Source organism: Danaus plexippus, chromosome 11 (assembly GCF_018135715.1).
Source record: "Danaus plexippus chromosome 11, MEX_DaPlex, whole genome shotgun sequence".
Taxonomy (NCBI): domain Eukaryota; kingdom Metazoa; phylum Arthropoda; class Insecta; order Lepidoptera; family Nymphalidae; genus Danaus; species Danaus plexippus.
Window position 1 is genome coordinate 8301135 of NC_083544.1, and position 24865 is coordinate 8325999.

Genomic DNA, 24865 nt, shown 5'->3' on the forward strand with positions numbered 1-24865 from the left:
ACGGACCGCTACGACGCTCTACGACCCGCTACGAACCACGACCGGAACATATACAACCTTCATTGTAATTATTATAATTTAACCATGAAGTATAAACCAGTTAGTATATATAAACGAAATAGGATGCTATTAAAATTCTTGCTGAATATCTTCTCTCGTATAAGAGTTATTTATAAGGAAATATAATGAAATCTAAATTAAATTAAATATTTTTATAAAAAAAAAAATATTACTCTCATACTATACGATATTACGTTAATGGAAGTAAAATAGACGAGTTACCGTACAAGGAAGTAACGTACTAAAGATAACATGTTTATATTTCGACAGAACTGAAAATACAACGTATATCACGAACAATAAAAAATATATACGGTGTGTTCAAATTAGTTATTCTAACATATAAAATATGTGTGTGTTTGTTACATATTAATAACAGAACATATAAAAATTGATTATGTATTTAAATAAAAACGCCTTTTATTTTTCGGGACGATACAATAAATACAGATTTTGAATAATTTTTATAATAAAATGTATGTATGTATGTTATTCTTTTACTAAAACTCTTAAACATAAAGACAAATGTATATTATATGTTTTTTATATATACTTCGGTCGAAGGCGGCAAATATATTAAACGGTTCAATCAAACAAACTTTTAATTAAAAGCACACGTCCTCTCGTTTCGTTTCTGAGTTATTAATTAAAACTTGATGAATAAAACATACATATATATATTTTTAATATAATACACTATGATACTGTCTCAAAGAGGCGATTATAAATGATACATCATTAATATATCTATATCTACAATAAGTAAACAAGAAACCAGTATATATACGTAGTAAGTTTATTATTCAAATAAAGTAAAATAATGTTAAATTAAAAAAAAATTATATAAAATCTTGTCACAGAATAAAATGGATTTGATATCTGAAGGTTACTAAAAGTCAAACCAAACGCTTCAGAAATCATGAACGGGTTATAAACGTATTGATGAAAAAGCATTTATAATTATATTTCAAAAAACTTAAAAAAAGTCTTTATCTGTAATTATATTAAGATACAAATAACAAAAAATCTGTAATATGTATAGAATATATAAATAATTTAATACGAAAGTTTTTAGAGATTAAATATTAAATATATTAACAATATGAAAAGGTTCACTTATATGTATATACGGAATACCTCTAAAGTTGGTACAACAATGGGCTATTATAAATGATTTATGAAATGTTTGGTGCCTTATAAATAAACCATGACGACAATTATCATTTGAAATAAATGTTTATATGTATCACCGGGCCGGCTTAAAACACACGTGGTATGGAATTTAACATTTATAACAACAAAAAAATATACAAAAACCAAAGGCACAAAACATTCATACTCACACGATATGTTGTCGGATGGAAAATAGAGCTTGAAAATTTTTGTTCAGTATACATAATTAACGTGGAATTTTGATATTAAAAATTAAAAAAAAAACATAAAAAAAGAAAGTAATAACACAAGGCTATTAAAAGCATCGTATCTCATCGTAATTTGTTTATAAAGGGGAGCGCGCGGCCTGAGGAGGCCGAGGGGATGCGCGGGGTGCGGGCGGGAGGAGTTCGCGGGTCGGCCGGCGGGCGACGGCGGGGTAGGTGGGGGTGGGGGGGACACACACAGCGCGCGCGGTCCGTCACACCGGCACCAGTCACGTGCTAGGCCGCCGGCCCGCAGACCGCTTATGTAACTCCATGCAACATCCCGCCGATTTTTAAATTTGGAACGCGTGTGTTGTGACTTATGTGTTTCCGCCCGGTGCGCGATTTTTATGTTTATATAAAAACTTTTTGAAACTATAATTTAATTTTTTTTATTAATTATTCTCTTAAGATCTCGGCATTTGTATATTTGTTTGCTGCCAGTGCTTCGAGGTGTGTCCTAAAAACTTATATTTTGTAAGTTTAATAAATTTAGTGGAATATTAATTATGTTTTAAAAAAATTGTGTTATTACAAATTAATTGTCGTAACCGCACGGGACTCTAGGTAGAGCGTTGCCGTAGGAGATGCATTTCTGATAGATAGTTGACGCTTTACTATCTTTCTATATACTAAGAAAGTATTATTAAACTTAATTCCTTACCTGTTATATATTTCAACATTAATATTAAATTCCATTTTCTCAATATTTATTACTCAAATAAAATAAAGAGTGACTTAGTAAGTAAAATATAATGTTGGATTTTTATATCAATATTATATAAAATTTCCAAAATTATCTCATGCAATATATATATATAAAATTAAAAAAATGTGCACTTATTTAAAAAATGTACTTATATAGGTACTTAATTAATTCAATGAAAAATATAAAGATTTAATACACATCCTAATGAAAAAAAAAACTACACAAAAATTTATTTTAAAAACTTATGATAATTTGCTTTAATTTCCTACATTAATCATACAGCTTATTAAATATAATTCTTTCAATAAAAAAATGAGAGCACGTTTTTAATAATGATAATAATTTAGAGATAAAATATTTCACTTGTATAATTATCGACTGTTAGATAAACTCATAGACACATCTTATCTATTGACATTGTCCACTAAATAAATTTGGGAACAGATAAGTTATCTCGAACCCGTTCAACTCGACCGTCACCACAGCACACTCTAACTTTAATTCATAATGAATTTAAATCGAATTCCATTTCTTTCAATCCAACCTCCTTCGTATAAGTACTCACCATCAATATGGCCATCTTCGCCCAGCATGGCCCACGTTGGCCGTGCATTATTTTTGACAATTAAATCCCACTTGACATAGACACGACACGTACAATACGTGGCGAATAAAAATATAGGTCAGTTTGTGGCCTCGATTCATTGAGAGCGATCGTACGGTGATAGTGTAAATAAAAACACGTGCTCGGTACTCGCCACGCACCCGCACTGAACGAACATATTACTTAATCATTTAAATATATATACTACAACTATAATAATTTTCATCATCATCATTCTTGTATATTTTTCGTGTAGATTTCAACCTGTATGTTATAACTAACAAAAATTTATACATAATACGTGAAATGAATCGTCCGAAAGCAAACGCACAGAGTATCAATTAGTACGTAACATCAAAGGACTGTGTTTTAATATGCGGGGATATTTTTAAATAAACGAGACTCGACTGACGGCCGCGAAAAAAACTTAAAAATCAATATCAGACCAGACGGGATAATTGGAATATACACGGGTGTATATCACACTGGCCACGTGTGACTTGTTTACATCAGCCTTAAATAAACAGCCTAGTAAGGCTACTATGCATTAAATTGTTTAACGAACTCACTTTTGACACGATTTGTTCATCCGAGAACTATCTGTGATCTCATAACTATAATTATTAATTCAAATTGAATTCTTATCTCAAATAGTTAATAAATATTTCAATTTTACTTTCTGACTTTGCTCATTTAACTTGTGGGACGGGGTGCAAGTTAAGTGCATTATTGAAGTCTGGTCTCCGCGTCTAGACGGCTGAAAAATATATATATCTATATTATAACTAAGCTGAACTGAATATAACAGAATAAACAAAAAGTTAAAAACATCAATAATGATGTGAAATGTCTGTCTGTTAAATAATTAATAGTACGTCCGTAAAACAAGGTAATTCCGCCAGCTATCCATTATTCCTGCATGAGCCTTTTAGAGTACGTACATTTGAATTCTCCGCATTACAACGTGTACTGTAATTGACTTCACGACTCGTATCAGCGATTACCCTCACACTACATACAGATGTATTAAAATTACAACATTCTTACATATAAAGCTTATTCTATGCTATACATTAATTACCACGTAGGTCAGTTCAAAGAGGTTTTAATACAGAGATTTTCCATTAAATTATTTGAAATTATCTTCTCTGCTTTCTCGCATAATAAGTTATTTCAATTGAAAGTATGCTTTTAATAATAAATGTATGGTTATTGTATGATTAACATTTCTCAAGACATGATAATGTTGAATGTCTTTGAGGAATTTCGCCAGCTTCGTTCAGAAGACGTTATTAGCATCACAGAGGTAGAGTGATACCTCCTGGATTGTATAATTAATATCGTATTTATAATATAACGGTGAAAATTATATAATATCTTGTGATAGATCTTATGTTAGGTCTTATGATAATTCACGTTGATGTTAATACTTACATGTACCACGTTGAAATGTACCACGTATGAACCGATTTTGATACAACAAGATTTCATATTTTAATAAATTACTTTAATATTATTAATATAACATAATAATATTGAATATAATAATGAAGACGTTACTAATGTTTTGTAACTATCAAAAACATTCTGCTAGACTTTTTTTATATATACAGCTTAGCGAATTTTCTATTTTGGTAGAGTTCTACCAAAACAAAAAATCTCATAGTAGTGAGAGAACTGTGTATGTGTTATTGCTAATTTATTAAAATATGTACATTCCCGCCAATTTTAATACAATTTTCTTTATAGTAACATCGTTTTATCCCCCGGTAGCGCTAGGCGCCGCGACGCCATCTACCTCACTATAAACTGAAATTACAACAACTCAATGCCCACTGCTTTGTATCTTTCATATTATAAATGTATTAAAAACTAGCGAAAAATTTAGTAATGATTCATTACTAGAAGCTAGAACAATCATGAGATCTAACACTTTTTCGAGTATTTTTCGCCCCGACGTGACGTTTCGGTTACTTTGCAGCAACCGCGATCACGGGCTGAAGAGATGTCGGGAGTATGTGGTTATTAAAAATAATTAGATACGCGTACGGATCCAAAAATATTAGTATCATTTAGCAATCATTAATTACAACAATCGTTGGTAGGAACGAAAATCACTATAAACAAAACGCATTTCATTATAACACTCAACAGATGTTAATGCAATCAAAAATTATACTTTGAATTAAAATTAAATACATATATAAAATATAATTTCGTTTATGTAAGCTGAAATCAAAAATCAATGTGCGAAGTATGGAAAGTGGTTGGAATGACACATTCAGGTAGCAAGTTCGAGTCCAGCCCGCGGCAATATTTACATAATATATATATCCTATGTAATATTAATTCAAGTATAAAATTAGCAATGTTTTGATAATATGCATGTAAATAAAATAATGAAGTATTAAAGTTGAAGTTTATAAGTTAGTATTTATAAGATGGTGTAGGTTGTACGGATTCATTGAGTACTGTTGGATTTAAGGTTTGTTTACCAACAACCCTGAGCGGTTCCATTCATCTGTTCAGCCCCCGGGTCCCGGGAGTGGTGTGATCCCGACCTTGAACTTGTGCGTGACGATCGCGGGATGTTTACCTCGATTTTGTAAAATCGCTGGGGACAGGATATAGGTTACAATGGAGTCTGCTCGCTTTTATTGCGACCTCACTGTATTACTCCGATTTTATTTCAATATATCGAACGGACTTTAAGAGCGGTAACATGTCTAGTTACATTAAAGATAATATGAGATTAAGTTCTGAATGGGACATTACAGTTAAATAAACAATGATAGTACCATGTATAAAATAGTATGAAGGAGACAAAACATTAGTAGGGATCATAACAAATCGGTTACAATCGATGTATTATATAATATTATTGTATCCGATGATCTCATAGTCTGTTAGACGATCGGATTATACCCGGTCTAGTACCCGGCCGTGTTTAATGAGCGCGCTCGTTCAACGAACGCCTCTTCATAACCAGAGATAAATGCTTACAAACCGGATAAAACTCCACCCGGTTACAACTGTCACAACTCCGCTGTTATCTATTCAACTAGACGTGATAACCTTGTGGAGATAGCTTGTAGAATCCGGTTATAAATATATATAATACAACACGGTTCAAAAATATATTCACAGAAAAGCCATTCAAATAACTTTTAATACATAATGTTTTCCGATAGATATAAGTGTTATTATTATCGTAAATAATTTGATCGTCTTGTTATAGTAGATCGGTAAACAAAACTGACCTACCCTATTTGTAAGGCGTCTCGTCTTAGCCGCGGGAGATCGTCGATCTATTTGTAACTTCGTATCAGATTCAACTTATAAATGGCTTTTCGGTATAGAATACCTCCTAATACCTGTAAGGGTTTTGTGATAATATTATTAATAGATTCATATATACACCTGATTTACATTACTTTTATTGAAACTGAATGAATTTTTCTCAAGTCGTCATTCACCCGGTCGTAAATATATTCCTATACTACCTTCTTGCAGACTATATAAACCATTTCTACAGATTATAAATATAAAATATCACTTTGGCAGACTAAATACTAATGTGTATCTAATTGTTTGCAGGTCTTACAAGACATCAAGGTAAATATTGTAGCGCACGTGCTTTAGTCCTATGCTTAGCACATTTTTTTGTTGCATATTAATTTATCTGTTAATTCTATCTTCGCCACTCTTTCTCTCTTTATTTTCTTTCAATATTCATTATCTACTAACTTTTCGTTTCGCTAATTGTTTTTGTTTCTATGTAGTATATAAGATATTGTCTATAGAACATAACAATCGTTGGTTCTATCATTGATATGAAAAAGTTGTTAATTATTTTTTTAATAATTCTCAATCGAACGCACATTCACATACAGCCTACTTTTCTATAAAATGACTAAGACACATCCGTGAAGGTTCGATATGAGGGGAGGGGTTGACGGTCGATGGGTCGACGACCCCGTCCGAAACACCCCCCTCCTACTTATTTATTTATTATTTTGTACTATATCCATACATTGAGATGGAATATTAGATGAAAATTGCTTTATATTTAAGCGGATTCTCTTATTGCGGAAACATTCTGATTAAATTCTGCTCCAGAATATATAACTTGTTTTAATTAGTATGTTTATTATGTTCGGATACGAGTGCCTTGAAATAAATAATTTGGATATTTGATTAAAGCTTTTATAGAGAATAAAATTGCACAATCTAATATCTACTATCATCTCGATAAAATTGAAATAAAGGAAGTTTAATTAATTTTTAACTAACACGATTTCATGCATGTGTTAATTTATTAATTAATCTGAGCTCCATAAACCGTAATATCGAATGAATAATAACCGATAAAAAAATATATATATTTAAACTGTTCTCGTTGCCATGGAGCACCGCACTAACAGCACGTAGCCCGTATTGTATAGTGGATGCCATAAGCTTCTCTAATAGTTAAATATTAAAGTTCATTTTTGTGTGTTATCCCGAACATCGTCCGTCTCCCTCGGCCTCACAATCGTTCTATTTACAAAACATTCGAGCGAGGTTGCCATTCTTGTTGCGCGCGAGTCGGTGACGTCACTTCTTCCGTCCTCCTCTTGAAGTCTTTGGGCCGTTCGTAAAAAGTATTAAATTATTCTTTCGTTATTATAAATTACAAACTTCCTAGTTTTATTATCTGTTCTATTTTATTATCATAATGTTGGTGTTGTATGAAACTAAACATGGAGAGTTCAATTCTGTTTCTCGTTGTTCGATACTCGGTGTCGCCCGGAGCTTTGAAGCAGAAGGCCAATTTATAGCAAGTGTAATTTACAATTAATGCAACTCTGAATTTTCAAAGTTTGCTAATAACATGAAGTGTTCTAATAACTATTATAAAATAAAAATATATTATAATATATTGCTTTATTTCGGAAGCGACATTTTGATTTGACCTTCTAAGATCGCGGGCGATTTGCTTTGATTTATTAACTTGATTTTACTCCGATGTAATAAAACGAGAAGTTTAACTCAACATATTTTTTGTTTGCGCCTCATCTTTATATAGGATGAATTGTACAGACCAGATACGTACATATATATATATATACATATACATTTATAAATTATACATTATACAGGTATTACTTACCTTTAATGATAACACATGACTCAATGCCCATGAAGCGAATGTTTGGATATACGATACGGATGTTTTAGAAATAACCAGCGAATTAACACACTGTTATCAAATAATAATCGATAAACATTAGCTATTGTATTGTATAGTTTAAATAACATTTAGTATAACCAAACAACATTATGACGTTTCAAATAAACATCGGAGACCCTTTACACGGGACGCCATTTTGGATTTAACGACCTATTATACATTTTAACGTTGTTTTATATATATGTATACATATATTATTTTAATTATATGTTCCATAATTTTGATATTATTAAAGATTTAGTTACTCTTGTATTATATTGTAGTAGTTTAATCATATTAAATAATCTATAACTAATATATAGTAAATCGTTATAAACGAAAAATGTGAGTACGGCGTCTACAGCGGATATATTCAATTCAATATGATTATAGCTTAGACCAGGAAGGTTGAGAAGTCAACGAGACAACAATGAGGCGACCTTGATGTGGCATTAACATAAGATACAATACAAAAATAATAACAACATTTGTGACACTTCAAGAAATAAAGAGGCCGACGACATTTGATACAACAGAATCTTTAATACTCAATAGATAATAATCTTAACGAACGCATTTCTATTTTTCAAAACTATATTCAGTGTACCTGGATAATATAAGGGAGGCTTCGGTTATTCGACGTAAGACTAAACACGAATGCAACTTAGAAACACTCTAATAGTAATAAAATACTTAAAATAGTATGCGTTCTATTAGTTAATTTAAGTTATAGTTAAATTTTTGAGGTTAAAATTGAAAGGTTATTCAAGATGTCCGTCATTTGTCGTGTAAAATATCGATGTAGATCTTGTATTGTGACTGGCGTCTGGGCGAGTGTTCCCAGACTCGTAAGTGGAAAACTTTTTGGTTTATCTTTTGTTATTCTGTCTCGCTTCATTATACGTTATCAGATCGAGATAGCATCATCTCAGAACCGTTCATGATGACAATGGTTTCAACTCACACGCACTATTCGTTATATTTTATATAATATTCAATATAAATAAATAATTCACTTACAAGCTATAAGACATGTAATAAAGACATTCGTAATTCACGTCGTATAAAATGTATGAGAGGTACGGTGAGCCAAAAATCTTTAAAAATGTATAGAAATATCGCCTCTATTGTTGTTGGATTAAAAATGAATTTGTTCTGTAGAATTAAAATATTGAACATTGTACAGGCGCTCCCGCCTCAGACAGGAATAAATATCGCCCAACGTGGTCTAACACGTGTTCCAGCTCGTACAGCTAGTCACGTACCTCACAGCACTAGAACAACGATTATGTACTCTATTATTTAACACGCAGGGTTACAATTTGTAAATGCCATCGGTGCACCTTCAAGCGTACGATGTAACCTACATTCTGTATCATAGTTATTGGCGATAAGTCACTTTCATGGTTTCCGAGAATATATGAACGTTTTACAAAAAATGTCTATATTTTCAAATAGATAGACATAGACACTCGACTGATCGGAAATGTAATGAGTGAATAATAATCAATAAGACAATTTAATTCTCGATTGATCTTCAAATATCATATAAATTTTATATTCACTAGGTATGTTAAACCGATCGCATCTTTTTCGTTTCCCTCCTGCGATATATTACTCATTCGAGCTCCTGGCTTTTCCATCCAGAGCTTCATATCATTGGTTGAGTCAACTGAGATCCTATTTGATCGATTTTTAGTGTCCCGATAATTGAAAAATCATACGATTGAAGTATGGATAATGTTGATATATAACAGAAACATTGGCCTAACATTAAATAAAACCAAATCGACCGAACATAGCACCAGTTAAACATTTATATATAACAGTCATACTGTTTTATTAATGTCCGTATATAGTAAAAAAATCTTTTCCAATTCTACTTACTATACTTAATATATTAATTCTATACATTTTCTTAAATGAGACATAAAAATATGAATAATTATTTATTATGTCTATGGTATAGATACATACAAAGATTAAACTCTATTTTTCCAGAACACGCTTAAACATGACAACTTAATTATTTTTTATTTTTTCTATAACAATTTGTAAGAAATTCTTAGATATAAAAAAAATCAAGAAAACTGTCAATATATTTAGATGTTTGTTTTGTATGAAATGAAATGGTTTGATAAACTGACGGGAGGACCCTGAAATGATTTCTAACACGGTTATGATATTACATTTAAGAAAATGATCCAAATCTTAAATTTGAGTCACGTATTTAAAAATATCATATATGAAAAGAGGTTGCATAGTAGATGCAAATACCAGCATAAATTGTTCAAATTAAGATTCTAATAGAAACAGTTTGACAGTTGTGACAGTGACAGAGAAATGATCGCACAATAGTTTGGCGTTGTACGGACATATTGCACAACGTCGGCTGCATAAACTATGACTTTCGAAATATCTTAAATTAAAAATTTAATCACACCAATAAAAGTTTTATTAGAATGAAAATTTGAGAAAATTTTACAAGAGATGATATTGTAAAAAAGGCGGGAATTTATTGTTGTCAAAAGAAAGGATAAAAGCTACATTGAAGAGTAATGCAGTCATGATCATTAATAATAATTAAACAATTCTGCGGGACATTCAAATATCGAAGGAGTCGGTCGACTGAAAATGACTACTAACTCATTTAACATTGTATACCCATTTGCGGAGCACAAACTCGTTAAATAGATTTAATTAACCTCGAATGTGCTAAATGAAATGACATCTCTACATATTAAAGTAACTCCCTAATTGATATACAGTCGCTAATTAGCAAAGAATAGTATGCTGGCGTTCCAAGTAGAAGCAACTTGTCATAACAAAGCGAAGAATCCCTAACAGCCTTTTAGTATATAAACATAAAGCCCATGGGAGTATTTTGTCCCTATAATGAGAAATTCACCAGACTTTGCTTGTGTTTTTTGATATTCAAATATATTCTAATTTATCTTTATGGTTAGCAAGCCGATGTATTACACTTTTAATATATATAAAAAATATCTAAAAAAAATACTCAAAGGACAATGAATTAAAAAATACAATACCTATAAAACCTCTTTAAAAGCATTTTCTGAATAATATTTTTGTAATGAGCCCAGTTTATTGCCCGCGGCGTACTTTGCCTAAAATATGGCCTTTCTCTGCCGGCATATTTACATACATTTGCCGTTTCGGGCTTTTTGTCCTGTGTTATCGAAGATGGCCCGCGTAGATTAGCGCTTTACTTTACTACTGATTCAAACATTACCATACAATTCAAAGTTTTCATAACATATTCAAATAAAAAGCCACACCTGACTCATATATCCCCAGTCATATCTGAAGACGAGCGTGTTCACTATGAAGACGTTTATTACTTAAAATTCATCGCGTCTTATTTCAAGAGGTTGCTTAATTGTGTCTTTTTTCGGAAACCACAACCTCCGATAGCAGTATCTAATTGGGACGGGCGTGTCTTTTTCAATTGAATTCCACCTTGATTGATAAATATACGACTTGTTATGTTAAGGATTTTATCATATCTTAAAGTCGAGTCTTTTAATAACAAGTTATAATTGTTAAACAAATTGATAAGTTTGCTGTTGATTCTTTTTTCAAATATTATTTTCACATCTTTGACTCCTTGTTAATATCAACTTCACCGTTATTAAAAAGTAAATGATGCTGTACCTGAACCTCAGATAGTTATAAAAATAAGCAAAGCCGATATATTAATACGTAAACACAACGATATGTCAGTAAAAGACTGCTGGCAAAACATCACAGTACAACAAACCTTCCTACTGTTGAGATAACATCTGTACATTACCATGTTATAATTAATGGTATATTATAAAACTGTTAAGAGATTTAATAACTTAAAATAAACTGATATTAGATTTGAGAGGAAATGCGTCTGAATACGAAAAACGCTCTGTTAACAGCTTGGTATTGCCTGCGACGCTTTAGAGTATAGACTACTCTATTTAAAAGCGTTCAAAGATTTTAACCGGCCTTATATTTATCAATTTAATCATCGTCTTAGTTATAATTAAAACGAGAGCTAACCAAAGTTATACAAGCAAAGTTTACAGGCCAAGTTGTGGTTCAACAATGAGGCTTTGTTTGCTTCTAATAGACGGCTTTTGAACCGAAGGCCTAAATTCAGAGTTATTGTTTTGAGATGCATGTACCTTTAACGGTATAAAATTTATAAATAGTTATATGCCATTATAAAAATAGATACAAGTCTTTTGACCTTCGTTTTCCTGGTTATATATATTTTTCTTTTTTTAAATAAAATCAATATCAATCAAACACTATTATTTTTATATAAGCTGGTATGAGCGTCAAGGTTTTTTGAAAAAGGTTTATAGGTGTAGGGTATCTAGCGAAAATAAACAACAAAGAATAATTTTTTACATCCCATATAAAACATTCGAGACTTAATAATAGTAAAAGCATTTATATGAAATTCTAATATTTGTATTGTTAAGTGGATTTAAATTGCATTATTACAAAGACGGCGTCTGTAACGGAATCCGATGCGATGGGATAAGAGGAGGTAAACGAAGTCAGTGTAGCGGCAAATATCGAAACCCGCAGCTGATGGCGCGCAGACCGATGGAACGAGTGAATATATTTAGTTCTCAATCCTCTATCCACTAACAGTTTATTTTTTTTATATCACTATTGTATTTCAATTTAAAAGCCAGAGTTTGTATCTGTTAATCGTACACAAAAAATAAATGAATTACTTTTGTGTAATATGATAGTTTTTTGGGTGAAAATCCTAAGAATAAGAAACGAATCACGTATTATATCTCATGTTGCCTGACGCCAGGTCGTTTAGGTTTTACAGTGACGTGCACCGACAGACATCCGTACATTTTAATTCAATTTGTTTTCAATACAGGATTAACATAATGAACACTCGCCCGACCGTCATTAAGGCGTTCATCTTGTTTTGTAAAACTTAATTCGCGTTAAATTTAATTTCATACAACAATGGAACGTTTGAAACAAAAACAACGGCGCTTGAAGCTTTTATTTATTTTAACAAATACAAGTGATTTGTTGCATTCCAAGTGTATCCAACCTCCTGAAGGCTGAAACCCTCCGTGTATGCTTAGTAAACATCGTAATAAAGTTAATGATCCCGAATGAGTGTTATTATACAGCGTAATACAAAATAATGACGAACAACTCGTAATAACCAATTTTCTATTTCAATTTGAAATTACGCAGCGATCGTGTATGGTTCTAAAACATTGGCTGGTCAAGACTGTAGTTGTAGTTGTAGTTGTAAACCGTTAAACGTAGAAATTATTCTATCATAACTTGTATTTCTAAACACGTATTCAATCAACAGAATGATACGTAATTTATCGAGATTTTAATCATTATTAATTCTTTGAAATGATATTTCGACTTTCGTAACACAATTTAAACTTTTAATTAAATATTAAATTCATGACTGAAGGTTACAAAAAAAACTGAACCTTCACGCTAAGTCATATTAACTCAAATCTATATTTATTGTCATGTTATCTATGATGCATCGTATATCCTATTCTATGTATTCCAAGACGGACGGGCGACAACATAAATGTCGTAATTGTTATCTGATAAGTGGAGACTTATTCCAGAGCTACCGTGGTCGCAAGCCTCTAGGAGCGGTAGTTCCTGCGGGACTGAGCCCCGGTGTGCCCTCGTCCGCTTCCCCCGGGCCCGCCCCGGCCGCCCCCAGCCCTGCACCAGCCACCACGCCCGCTATGAAGCAAGACCATCCTAGCCAGCCCATGGTGAGTGTCATGGAAATACCACCACATAATACATTATAATTTACACAACAGCTATGATACGAATATGAAAAATGTGAAAGATCCTGAGGCTGTGTTGATTTGTGGATGGTGACTGTTCTTCCACGTAAAATATTTCGTCTTTATTATTCACTATACATTTCCCTCTGAACACAATACCGAAGACGAGGTCGTGGACTGAGAGTACTGACAATTATTTCTCGATTTCTAATAATAGGTACATAAACTGACAGATATTTCTCACTTAACTCTCGGGATTTTTATAATTCATTTATCGAAACGCCAAAGGATTTTGCGACATAATAATAGTGTAAATAAAATTTAAATTGTCAAACACGTACACTATGTATAGTGTATTTGAATATAAGTCTGACCGCAAACTCTCCTCGTAAATAAAACATTCTCATGCCTTTCAAAGAGCTTTCCTAATTTGTTTATCTTTACCCTATTATGTTGTACGAAATAAAACATTGTTGAAGCCGGTTCACAAAATGAAAATCAAGTTTGTGCTTCTTAATTGTGTTTGAGGCTTTGCAGAATTTATTTTAATGTACGACCTCAAATGAGATTTTAATAAATTATTGCATATAACAAAAATTCATTATCAAATCTATTACAAATTGAAAGATAATAATATTTTTATATAATAATTAAATTTTCATGACTTCTATGAAATTGTCATAGTAAGTATAATTAAGACGATACATTGATATATCCCAAACTACCTTTACCTTGTCAATGTTATATTCGATATTATTTGCACCATACATTGATTTTTTTTTAATACATAACTTTAAACTTATTGATGAATAAGTTTCAAATAAAAAGGATTTACTTCAAATACAGTTCAACAACTCTGAAGTATAATAATTCTCATAATAATCTAATGGCGACACGTTTTGTTTCATTATTATAGTTTTTAGTTTATTAAGAAGAAGATTTTTAATAACTTAAATCAATCATGACTCTGAATATATTTCCAGGAATAAAAGAGAGCTTTATATAATATTTCATAAGGAAAAGTTTCCTTCAAATGAGAATAACACTTTTAAAAGAAAATTAAACTCTTCTTACGTAAACATCTGTTAAGTTAGTTCTTTGAAAAATATCTGGATATAACTTAACGGACTGTGTATAAATAAAGTGAGGAAGTTCGTTTCTTTCTTTATTCTAATCGGATCTATAAAGTATTTGTTGATATTCGACATAAATATTAAGAATACCTACAAGTAATGTCATTTCTTTGAAAGTAGATGTTCTTGTTGAATGTGTTTCCTAATTAAAAAACATTTCCTCCTATTCAGGGAATGATCCAATTAAAACAATTTTTTATTTAATCTTCATAAACTCGCTTACGGATTGTTATTTAATAATTATGGCGTGTGCACTTAATCGACGAGTAATACGAGAAATTGCCTTACATCATTTTAGAAAAGAACTGATACTTTTCTACCATGCTGGAACGGTATTAACCAAATATTGTTAAGAACCAGCTCATAAAAACTGGCTTTCAAATGAAAAAACTGCAATAAAATTGGTTGATCCGTTTGATAGCTATGATGGCACAAACAGACACACAAATAAACTTCAACATCAAATTTAATACATGCCTTTGGCGTCGTCACTCAAAAACAATAACTGAGTATTAATCGAAACGTAACAATAAGAAAAAAAATAAATAAAATAAACGCGAGTTATTATTTAAAGTATTACAAAGACGCTTCCTTGTTTTTATATATTTGTTTAGAAACATATTTATTCGTGATCCTAGTTGTTATTGAATGTTACCGACCGCGCCGGGAAGGTTTGTTGACCTCGCGCTTTGGTGTTGTGCCTCTATCATGTAATTAGGTAAACAATGACCGAGGTCCTGTCTCGACCTTGACACACTTACCTATTGCTATTCGTGGTATTATCAGCTTTGTGTATATTGTGACCATCGTGTCACAGTTTCGTTAGTTTTTAACAACGTCCTTTTTTCATTCAATCTGATAGCTAGTCATTCGGTTACTAATTTAAAAGTCTATTTCTAATAACTAGTAAAATCTCTAAAAGTTACCTTCTTTCAAGATATACTATCGAATGATAAGAATATCGAATAATATTATAAACACATTTCTCAGTTTGTAAAGTAACGCGAATTTTATATCAGCTCGACAGTGTTCTTCAATTTAACCAAATTTTAATTTTTTTTCAGGCTCCAATGCCATTTTACGCGGGTGACCCGAACAGATTTCCTACAACGTGGCAAACGGATCCGTCGCAAGGTAATATAATATTTAGTACAAAATAATATATGAATATAATGAACTAAACTAATGAACAGTGATAATTGACAATACACTTGCTTACATTTCAGGTTGGCAAAACCAATTTATTCAGCAGCTGCCAACGCAGACGGGGCAGACGACTCTAGACTACCAGGGCAATCACACTCCGTACGCCACTTCCCCCCACTATCAGACCAACACAACGTACACCGTCCAAAATGTTGCAACTACATTCGATGTCACAAACAACACGTATTATCAAACTGGCGTTCAAGCCGTTCCAGCACAACGCCCGCCATCGAACCGCGGCGCTTATACTCCGGTGCCATCTCCCCGGGCTCCACACTACACAACAGAGTATCAACAACAATACGCACAGCAGGCCCCGACTACATGCGTCACCACGGGGAACGACTCGAGACCCGCCTCAGCTGCATCCTATCAAAGTTCTGTTCCAACATCATCTGCGTCGGTATATACTGTGAGTCAACAAAGTTACGACCGCAACGAATACACCTCGGAGCATAACGACGATTATAACAACGGGGAAAACAGCACAGGGGAAGCGAGTAATGATGGAGAAAGACAAGAACAAAATGCGTCGAATAATCAGCATTCGGGAAACGCCGAGCCTGGATACCTGCAGGGGAGCAACGGTCCGCGAGCTTCACTCGATTGTAATGGGTATCCGGGCAGCTATGCGAGCGGGCAGTACACGGATAATGGACAGACGCAGAACCAAAATGACTGGCAACAACGCCAATGGCAACATAACCAAAGAATTCAGAATCAACAGTTACAGAATCAACAGCAGTTACAAAATCAACAACAACTACAAAATCAACAACAATTACAAAATCAACAGCAATTACAAAATCAGCAACAAATGCAAAATCAGCAGCAGTTACAAAATCAACAGCAGCAACAGCAGTTACAAAACCAACAACAACTTCAAAATCAGCAACAAATACAAAACCAACAGCAAATTCAAAACCAGCAACAAATGCAAAATCAACAGCAAATGCAAAATCAACAGCAAATGCAAAACCAACAACAAATGAATCATATGCAAAACCAACAACAACAATTGCAAAATCAACAACATCAGTTGCAAAATCAAATACAAAACCATCAAAATCAACAAATGCAACAGCATAGACAAGATGAATCAGAGCAACAAATGTTCTCACAATCGGACAGGGTCAATTTAAATTCGCGACTTAAAACAATGATTTTAAATAAACAAAGTCATATACGAGACGGCACAAACACTCCGCCAGATAAAGGTGACCCTGGAGAGGGGCCTCCTCGTGTATTAGATGATAGAAAAACCGGTGTCAACGACGATAGAAATACCACCGGTCATTTTTTATCGTATAGCCACCATCTCCGAGGTAATTACCACATAGGTGAACAGGGTTACCCTGTCACTGGTAATTATTCACAAAATACTCAGGCCTATGGCTTGAGTGATATCGGAGGTGGTGGCCACCATGTATGGGAGGGGGGAACGCAAGTTCCGAAAGGTTATAAACAAAGTATATCGAAGAACGTATCTAAAACTCCACAAAATTTACCGTCACACGCTAACGTAATAGGACAATACAGTACATATGCTAACACGCCTTATGAAGCACAAAAATATGCAGACACGTACGGTAGTGAGAATTTAAGTTATAGTCAACAAGACAACAAAGATTTTCATTCTAAGATGCTCATTGGACCAGTGTCAGATATCAACCAACAAACCTGCTCCACGACTCAAAAAATCAATACACAAAAAGGAACTTATGAAAGAGAGACCAGTGATATTAAGTATAGGCAAGCAGCGGCGCCTTTAGTCCCTAAGTTAGAAATACCAGACAATTATCAATATGTGAAGGAAGCTATTAAAAGTGAACCACAACGATCGATGAACCAAAATACATTCGGTAAGCAAATGGAAGGGCTAAAACATTTGCCTTATCCTAATGGGACACAAAATATGGCATTACCACCAATATCTACAATAAAACATGAAAATTTAAATCATAAACCACATGTCTATCAAAACTTTCAAAATATACCTTACGAAAGGAAAATTAATACAAGCGAAGACTTCGCTCAAATTCCAAGAATGCAAGAAAATATAGCTTTTCAAAAGTTCAGTAAAAATTTTGAATCCAAATTTAATCGGAGTGTAGACTGTCGAAGCAATTCAGGAAAAAATATAGACATTGATTTAAAACCTCCATATTATATAGAACAAATAAAGTCCGAACATTCACCTCCTGGACATAAAATATATAAGAATTTGCTCTATGGACCCCCACGGAGTGAGCCTTATATGTTCGCAGGAGAGGGAGGCCCTAATGCGTTCAGAAATGAAATAGGGTATGCGTGTTGTAGACAAGGCTCAGTAAAAAAACCTCCCCCAGAACATCTAAGGGATGGAGCTTGTGCAGGTCTGCAAACTAAAGACGAAATACTAGAAGAAGACCCAGACAGTACAGATAATTCGAAAACTCCATCGAAACCTGGTACTCCTATATCTGATCTCTTCCCAAAAACAACGAAAGAAAACCAATTTAATTACTCGAAGGAATATTTAGATAACTTAGAAAGATTAAAAAATAATTCCAGAACAGAAGTACCAGACTGTAATTGCTTTCCAGCTGACAAAAATCCTCCTGAGCCTGGAAGCTACTATACTCACTTAGGTAAATATAACTTTCTATTCATCTTATTCTCTTGAATTAGTATACTTTCAATTTATATGAAAACAAATAATTCTATTATTCCTTGAAAATTAAAAACAAAATCACATATTCCCAAACTAAGCTAAACTAAAACCACTATTTACTCTCAGGGGCTGCTTCGTCTCTGTGTGAGCTAAGGAAAGATCTGGAAGCAAGAACAGGATTATCTGGTAAAGAGTTGCGCATTGAAAAAGTTTGTTACACAGGAAAAGAAGGCAAAACAGCTCAGGGTTGCCCGATGGCTAAGTGGGTGAGTGTATGGATCGCCAAGTCATTTGTTTTTTCATGAGTGTATATTAAATATACGATAATTAATGACCAATTAATTAATTACTTCAGATAATACGGCGTTCCAGCTATACTGAAAAAGTACTAGCCGTAGTTAAGTTCCGCAATGGTCACAAATGCTCCACTTCCTGGATAGTAGTTTGCTTAGTGGCTTGGGAAGGGATACCGCAGTCCGAAGCTGATTTAGATTACACGCTGTTGTCTCACAAACTGAATAGGTATGGCTTGCCGACTACACGTCGGTGCGCTACTAATGAAAATCGAACCTGTGCTTGTCAAGGTAAGTATTGTGAGCATATTCTTGTATCGTGACGTGTTTGATCTATTTCAGATTTTCATGTAAATATTGATTATCGTTTAAGGGCTCGATCCGGAGACGTGCGGCGCGTCCTACAGCTTTGGCTGCTCCTGGTCCATGTATTACAATGGATGCAAATACGCCCGTTCAAAAACTGTCCGTAAGTTTCGACTTTCGGTCAAAACAGAGGAGAGTGAAATCGAAGAACGCATGCACGTCCTGGCCACCCTACTTAGCCCCTTGTACATGAATCTTGCTCCAAAGTCATTTGAGAATCAGTGTCAATTCGAGAAAGAAGCGTCGGATTGCCGTTTAGGCTTTAAGCCTGGAAGACCGTTTTCAGGTAAAAACTATTTTATAAAAAACAACATTCAACAACTAATAAACTTATAAAAGATTATATTGTTTGTAATATAATAAAATACCTTAATTAGTTTTACGGTTTCAGGGGTAACGGCATGTATAGACTTTTGCGCTCATGCACACAGAGATCTTCATAACATGAACAACGGCTGCACAGCAGTAGTCACACTCGCCAAACATAGAGCACTCACGAAACCCAATGACGAACAGTTACATGTCCTTCCACTGTATGTTTTGGACACTACAGATGAATTTGGGTCTAAGGAAGGCCAAGAAGAGAAAATTGCCAGCGGGGCTTTGGAAATTTTGGACAAGTGAGTGGTGATGTACAAAATTTTATGAATATTTTTCTTAACATAATTTCACTATTTATTCACTGCCGAATATATACATTGCCGAATCAGAATGTTAAGTATTTCATTTACAATTACAGATATCCTATGGAGGTCCGCGTTAGGTCCGTCCCACTGCAGCCCTGTCGCCGGCATGGGAAAAAGAGGAAAGACGATGAAAATACTGAATCGAACAACACATCAACAAACACTCCACAACAAAGTCCAAACAACCAAAAGAAATCACAATGTGCCACGCCGACGCCGAAGACTCCGCAACCCAATGAAATTAGAAACAACGCGAGTCCACGAAGTCAGAGCAGTGCTTCACCGAGAGCCAGCACGCCCGCTATGAATCTGCAAGTTAACACTGGCTTCACGAATACTCCACACTATAACTCCGCTTTCGTGAATCCAAATGTACACAATTCCAGTCTCATGAATCCAAACCTCGCGAATCCAGCATTACTCGATATGGCGACAATGATTGATAATTTCACTGATGCTCAGTTACAGAGCAATCAGATCTCTAGCACTGTACTGGATTCTCCGTACAACCCTTACGATCAAAGCTACAGTTTACATAATCAAAACGCTATGTATAACCCACACAACGTTGCTCCTGTACTAGATAACAATTGCCAAAATCAAAATCCTAACCAGCTGCCGAGTTTTACTCCAAACTTACAAAAGAGAGACCAATGCAATCCACAGAATATAAATCAAGTGAATGCGGCTCCACAACAGTGGCCCGAATTCGATAATTCAGAAATGTTCAGCAATGTTGTGAAGGAAGATCCAGATTCTACAACGGCTAATTTAAATGCTGCTAATAATTTTAGTCCTGATTCAAATCGAAGTGAAAGCAATTCAGAAAATATATCCAGAAGCAATACGGAATCCGAAAAGCTCAATGCTTTAGGAGATTTGACACCAAAATTACCAGAATTTGATATGCCCAGTTCACCAAGGTTATCTGAAATATCTCAAAAAACCCAACGAACGCCCGAATCACCGGTGCCTTCACAAGAACTTAAATCCCCTAATCATGACTCGGTTAATTCAGACGTTCGACGAAGTGTATGGAGATCTCCAGACACTAAAAGCTGGGACCCGACGAAACCTAGAGACCAAGTAACTGAAAATGAGAATGCATTGTTTAGAGTGCCTAAAGCGAGGCCTCCATCGCGATCGCAATATGTGAATCCTTCCGATGGCATGGAAAACTCTACGTTTCTTAAGCCGTACCCTCCATCTGAACGATCCTACCACAACCAAGGTTATGAAAACAGAAGTCTCCAAGAGAATAGAATGAACGCGTTACCGCCGACGTCGCAACAACAAATGAACTACACCATCAATCATGAGGACTCACAGAATATAACAACGAATAAACCCGCTCCGGAGTTCACGGGAAATAACTTTCAACCGATAAACCAAACTACTTACAGCAATCAAGTGCCAGTACAGGGTTATGGAAACTATCCCACGATGACCAACGCTTACTCTTTTACGCCGAACCCCTATGGGCATTTCAACCCGTATGAAAACTCTTACAACGACTACAATAGTATAGCTTATTATAATGCAGAAAAATACAAAAGAGAAGAATTAATACGAAATTCCCATTGCTATAATTCATATGGATATCAGTACAATCCAAATTTTGCAGCAAATTTCTACCAGAATCCAAATCCCAATTGGTGTCAGTCTTCGCCCAACTGGTGCCTGTACCCGCCACCTTTTTCTATTCCATATCCGCCGGAACCACCAAAAGCAGAACCGATCGGTGAAGTTACTGGAATTAACGACAATCTGGAGTGTTTTAAAGATAGTCAAATGGGAGGAGTTGCTATCGCTTTAGGGCACGGGAGTGTATTGTTTGAATGTGCGAAACATGAGATGCACTCCACCACCGCGGTGAAGAGCCCGAACAGAGTGAATCCAACGAGAATATCACTCGTCTTTTACCAACATAGGAATCTGAATCGTCCAAAACATGGCCTTGAAGAGTGGGAAGAAAAAATGAGATTGAAAAAGTTAGGCTTAAGCCCGTCGACACCGGGAACCCCGGGAGCCAACTCGAACACCGCGTCACCGGCCTCCACACCCGGCCTCGAGCAGAGACAGACACCAGCCGAGAAATGGAAAAGCAACGAGAACGCGATACCAGGAGGATATAGCTCTTTGGCGGCTCTCGTGGAGGCGACCAACGCGGCCAGGAGGAGTCGCCAGATTATGTTGAGGACGGACACGCAGACCACCATGTCGTGGACCACGTTGTTCCCGATGCACCCGTGTACTGTGACGGGACCCTACCAGGAATCCGGCACCTGACACAAGCCGGGCCCGGCGGCCCATCCAGCTTCCAAAAGACAGTGAACTCCCTTCCTCGTGCTTTAAGGGTTTCCGAGGCCTTCGATCTAAGTCTTCTCGAATTACGTGCTTTCCAAAGTTGTTTTAGTTCCTGGATGTGTAACTATTAAGTTCGATATCTTTAGCCTGGTCCAATATTCGGTGACTTTCCTCACTGTATTTCCATTGGAATTGAGTACCGTATTAACATATATTTTTCAATGTAAACCGAGTGAGTTTTTAATCAAAGATATAATTTAAGTTTATATTTTAATAGTGTTAATCGCATTTCTGCTAGTCTTACGTTACAATGTTAGTATCGATGGTATTTGTTAGACAGTAACTGTAGAATTATTTGTATAATGTTATCGTCTTTAGTTCTACCGTCAACTCGAAACTTTCGAATAAGTTTATATATTTTTTACAAGCTGTATTTTAAATGACATTAGCGTACGTTTGTCTCCATGTTTTACATATTTTTTTTCTAATTAAGCGCATAGATTACTTTATATGCGATGCAATGATCTCATAAGATACTAACTACGATTTATCTTTATATTCATTATTCAGAGCGAAAGTACAAAAGACAACAATCATGGAAGCAGGACGGACACGTTCGCATTGTATGTATACACAAGTTGTACCTTTGTCTGTCTCTAGGTAGCTTATATTTTAATAATTTAAACATCATTCCTCTGCCTATATATTTTTTGTTTATTTTAGTACGCATGTTGTCGTGACGTAGTGGGCTCGGTGTTTCACGCACCGCAGCCACGGACATGACGAGTGCTTTTATATTAGGTTAAGAGGTGTGTATTTTTAACTTTTAGAATATTTAACTTATTTATTACGTGAACCATTATGAAATCATTTTCTTTCTAATAATTTAGTGTTATTGTAGCTATTAATATTTAATATATGCATTTGCTTTATGTCTTGACATTATATTATTGGCAGTTGTTTTATAAATTTCATGAGCCTTCTTTAATTTCTACTTGAGTGCCTGTGTCTGAGACGTACTATTGTAAGGTTGAAATAATTTTTGAACTATTAAAATATGTGACCTCTATTGATCGAGTCGACATCTATTAATTGTTCTGCTGATTTAGCTATAACGAAAAAAAATACGTTCATACATTTAAAAAAGATTAATAAATTTATAAGATAGAGTATTGCAAAAAAAAAAAAACTTCAGGCGCTTGGAAAGATTATAAAGTAGGCATATTATTGAAAATGAATGATAACATACTGATGAATAGTTATTAATATATAATTAGATGTTAAGGAAAAGTTTGTTTTAAAGATTAAACTATTGATATAGTTTATATTTTTTACGTGTACGTATTTATTGAATGGTAAATTTATTGGAACGTGAAATTATTTATAGGTTAAAAAAAGTTTTGAGAACAAAACTTATAAAAACTAAGCAATAATAGACACCGGGGTCTATGTATGTTGTAATGTAGGTTGATTGTAGGAGCGGTTATGAAATTAATTAACGAATGGTGCGATTTGTCGTCTGTCTTATGGTAACGCTTGACATACAACTCTTAACAGATATTGCCTAAATTTTATGAACGTGTTTTAGTTACTTACGCCTCTGTCTTGCCGTTGAAATGTTGTCGGGCTCGTGTTGATGCATTGTGTGACGAGACATATCAAAAACACAGACACACGGAACGCAGAATTGCAAAAAAAATTTTTTTGTAATAACAAAATATCAACAGCATTCTGAAAGATTACACAGTGCGTCACGAAATTATACCAAAATGTTTTCTTTTTAATTTAAGATTATGGACTATTTTAATGTATCCGCATTCATATATATTAAATGTAATGAGATTTAAAAGTAAGCACAAAATTTGTTAAAACACTTTGAAATATTTTTTACAAGATTATTGATATTATGTATGAATGCAATCGAGGTTGTAACTGATTAGTAGATGTAAAGTCCTTGTGGAAATTGAATTTTTTGTATGAAATTATAAAATCATTTAGGCCACACTAGATACCTGTGATATATACCATTAACTCACGTGTGCTTGACTGCTTGTATGTGTCTTTCTTCAGTGTGTTGTGAGTCGACACAACGTTAAACTGGCGCAACGCGATTTGAATTTAGAACTTGTGTCGTCGATTAAAAAAAAAAAGAAAGCCACGAACCAAAAACGACCAGTATTTTTTTAACAGTAACCAAAAAGTTTTGTTTAATAAGCATGGTAGAATTATCGAGGGTTGTTTTAATGAACGCGTTCGTTGCGTTAGTTACGACAGACATTATTGTGTAATAATATTTTGTCTTCTGCCAAAACAAGAGAATGTGTCATGTAAATAGAACTACCATTATTTATTAATATAATAATTTAATAAAACGCACTGCTATGTTTTATTTACACCTCCCCAGGACTACA

At 34.1% G+C, this 24865-nt stretch overlaps 1 protein-coding gene across 1 annotated transcript; it reads left to right on the plus strand.

Moving 5' to 3' along the window:
• Positions 1-1717: 1717 nt before the first annotated feature.
• On the plus strand, positions 1718-24830 carry LOC116765660 (methylcytosine dioxygenase TET). The gene is made up of 10 exons (XM_061521875.1): positions 1718-1955; positions 6389-6406; positions 13637-13792; positions 16008-16077; positions 16170-18779; positions 18929-19068; positions 19158-19386; positions 19469-19747; positions 19853-20081; positions 20201-24830. The coding sequence occupies exons 3-10, from the start codon at positions 13763-13765 to the stop codon at positions 22434-22436; spliced, it is 5823 nt and encodes a 1940-aa protein (XP_061377859.1). The 5' UTR covers positions 1718-1955; positions 6389-6406; positions 13637-13762; the 3' UTR covers positions 22437-24830.
• The last annotated feature ends 35 nt before the right edge of the window (positions 24831-24865 follow it).

Excerpts from the sequence above, each read along its gene's own strand:
- LOC116765660 (XM_061521875.1), top strand. The coding sequence starts at position 13,763 with ATGAAGCAAGACCATCCTAGCCAGCCCATG. Across the intron at positions 18,780-18,928 it reads AAGCTACTATACTCACTTAG|GGGCTGCTTCGTCTCTGTGT; the intron begins GTAAATATAACT and ends ATTTACTCTCAG. Across the intron at positions 19,069-19,157 it reads GTTGCCCGATGGCTAAGTGG|ATAATACGGCGTTCCAGCTA; the intron begins GTGAGTGTATGG and ends TAATTACTTCAG.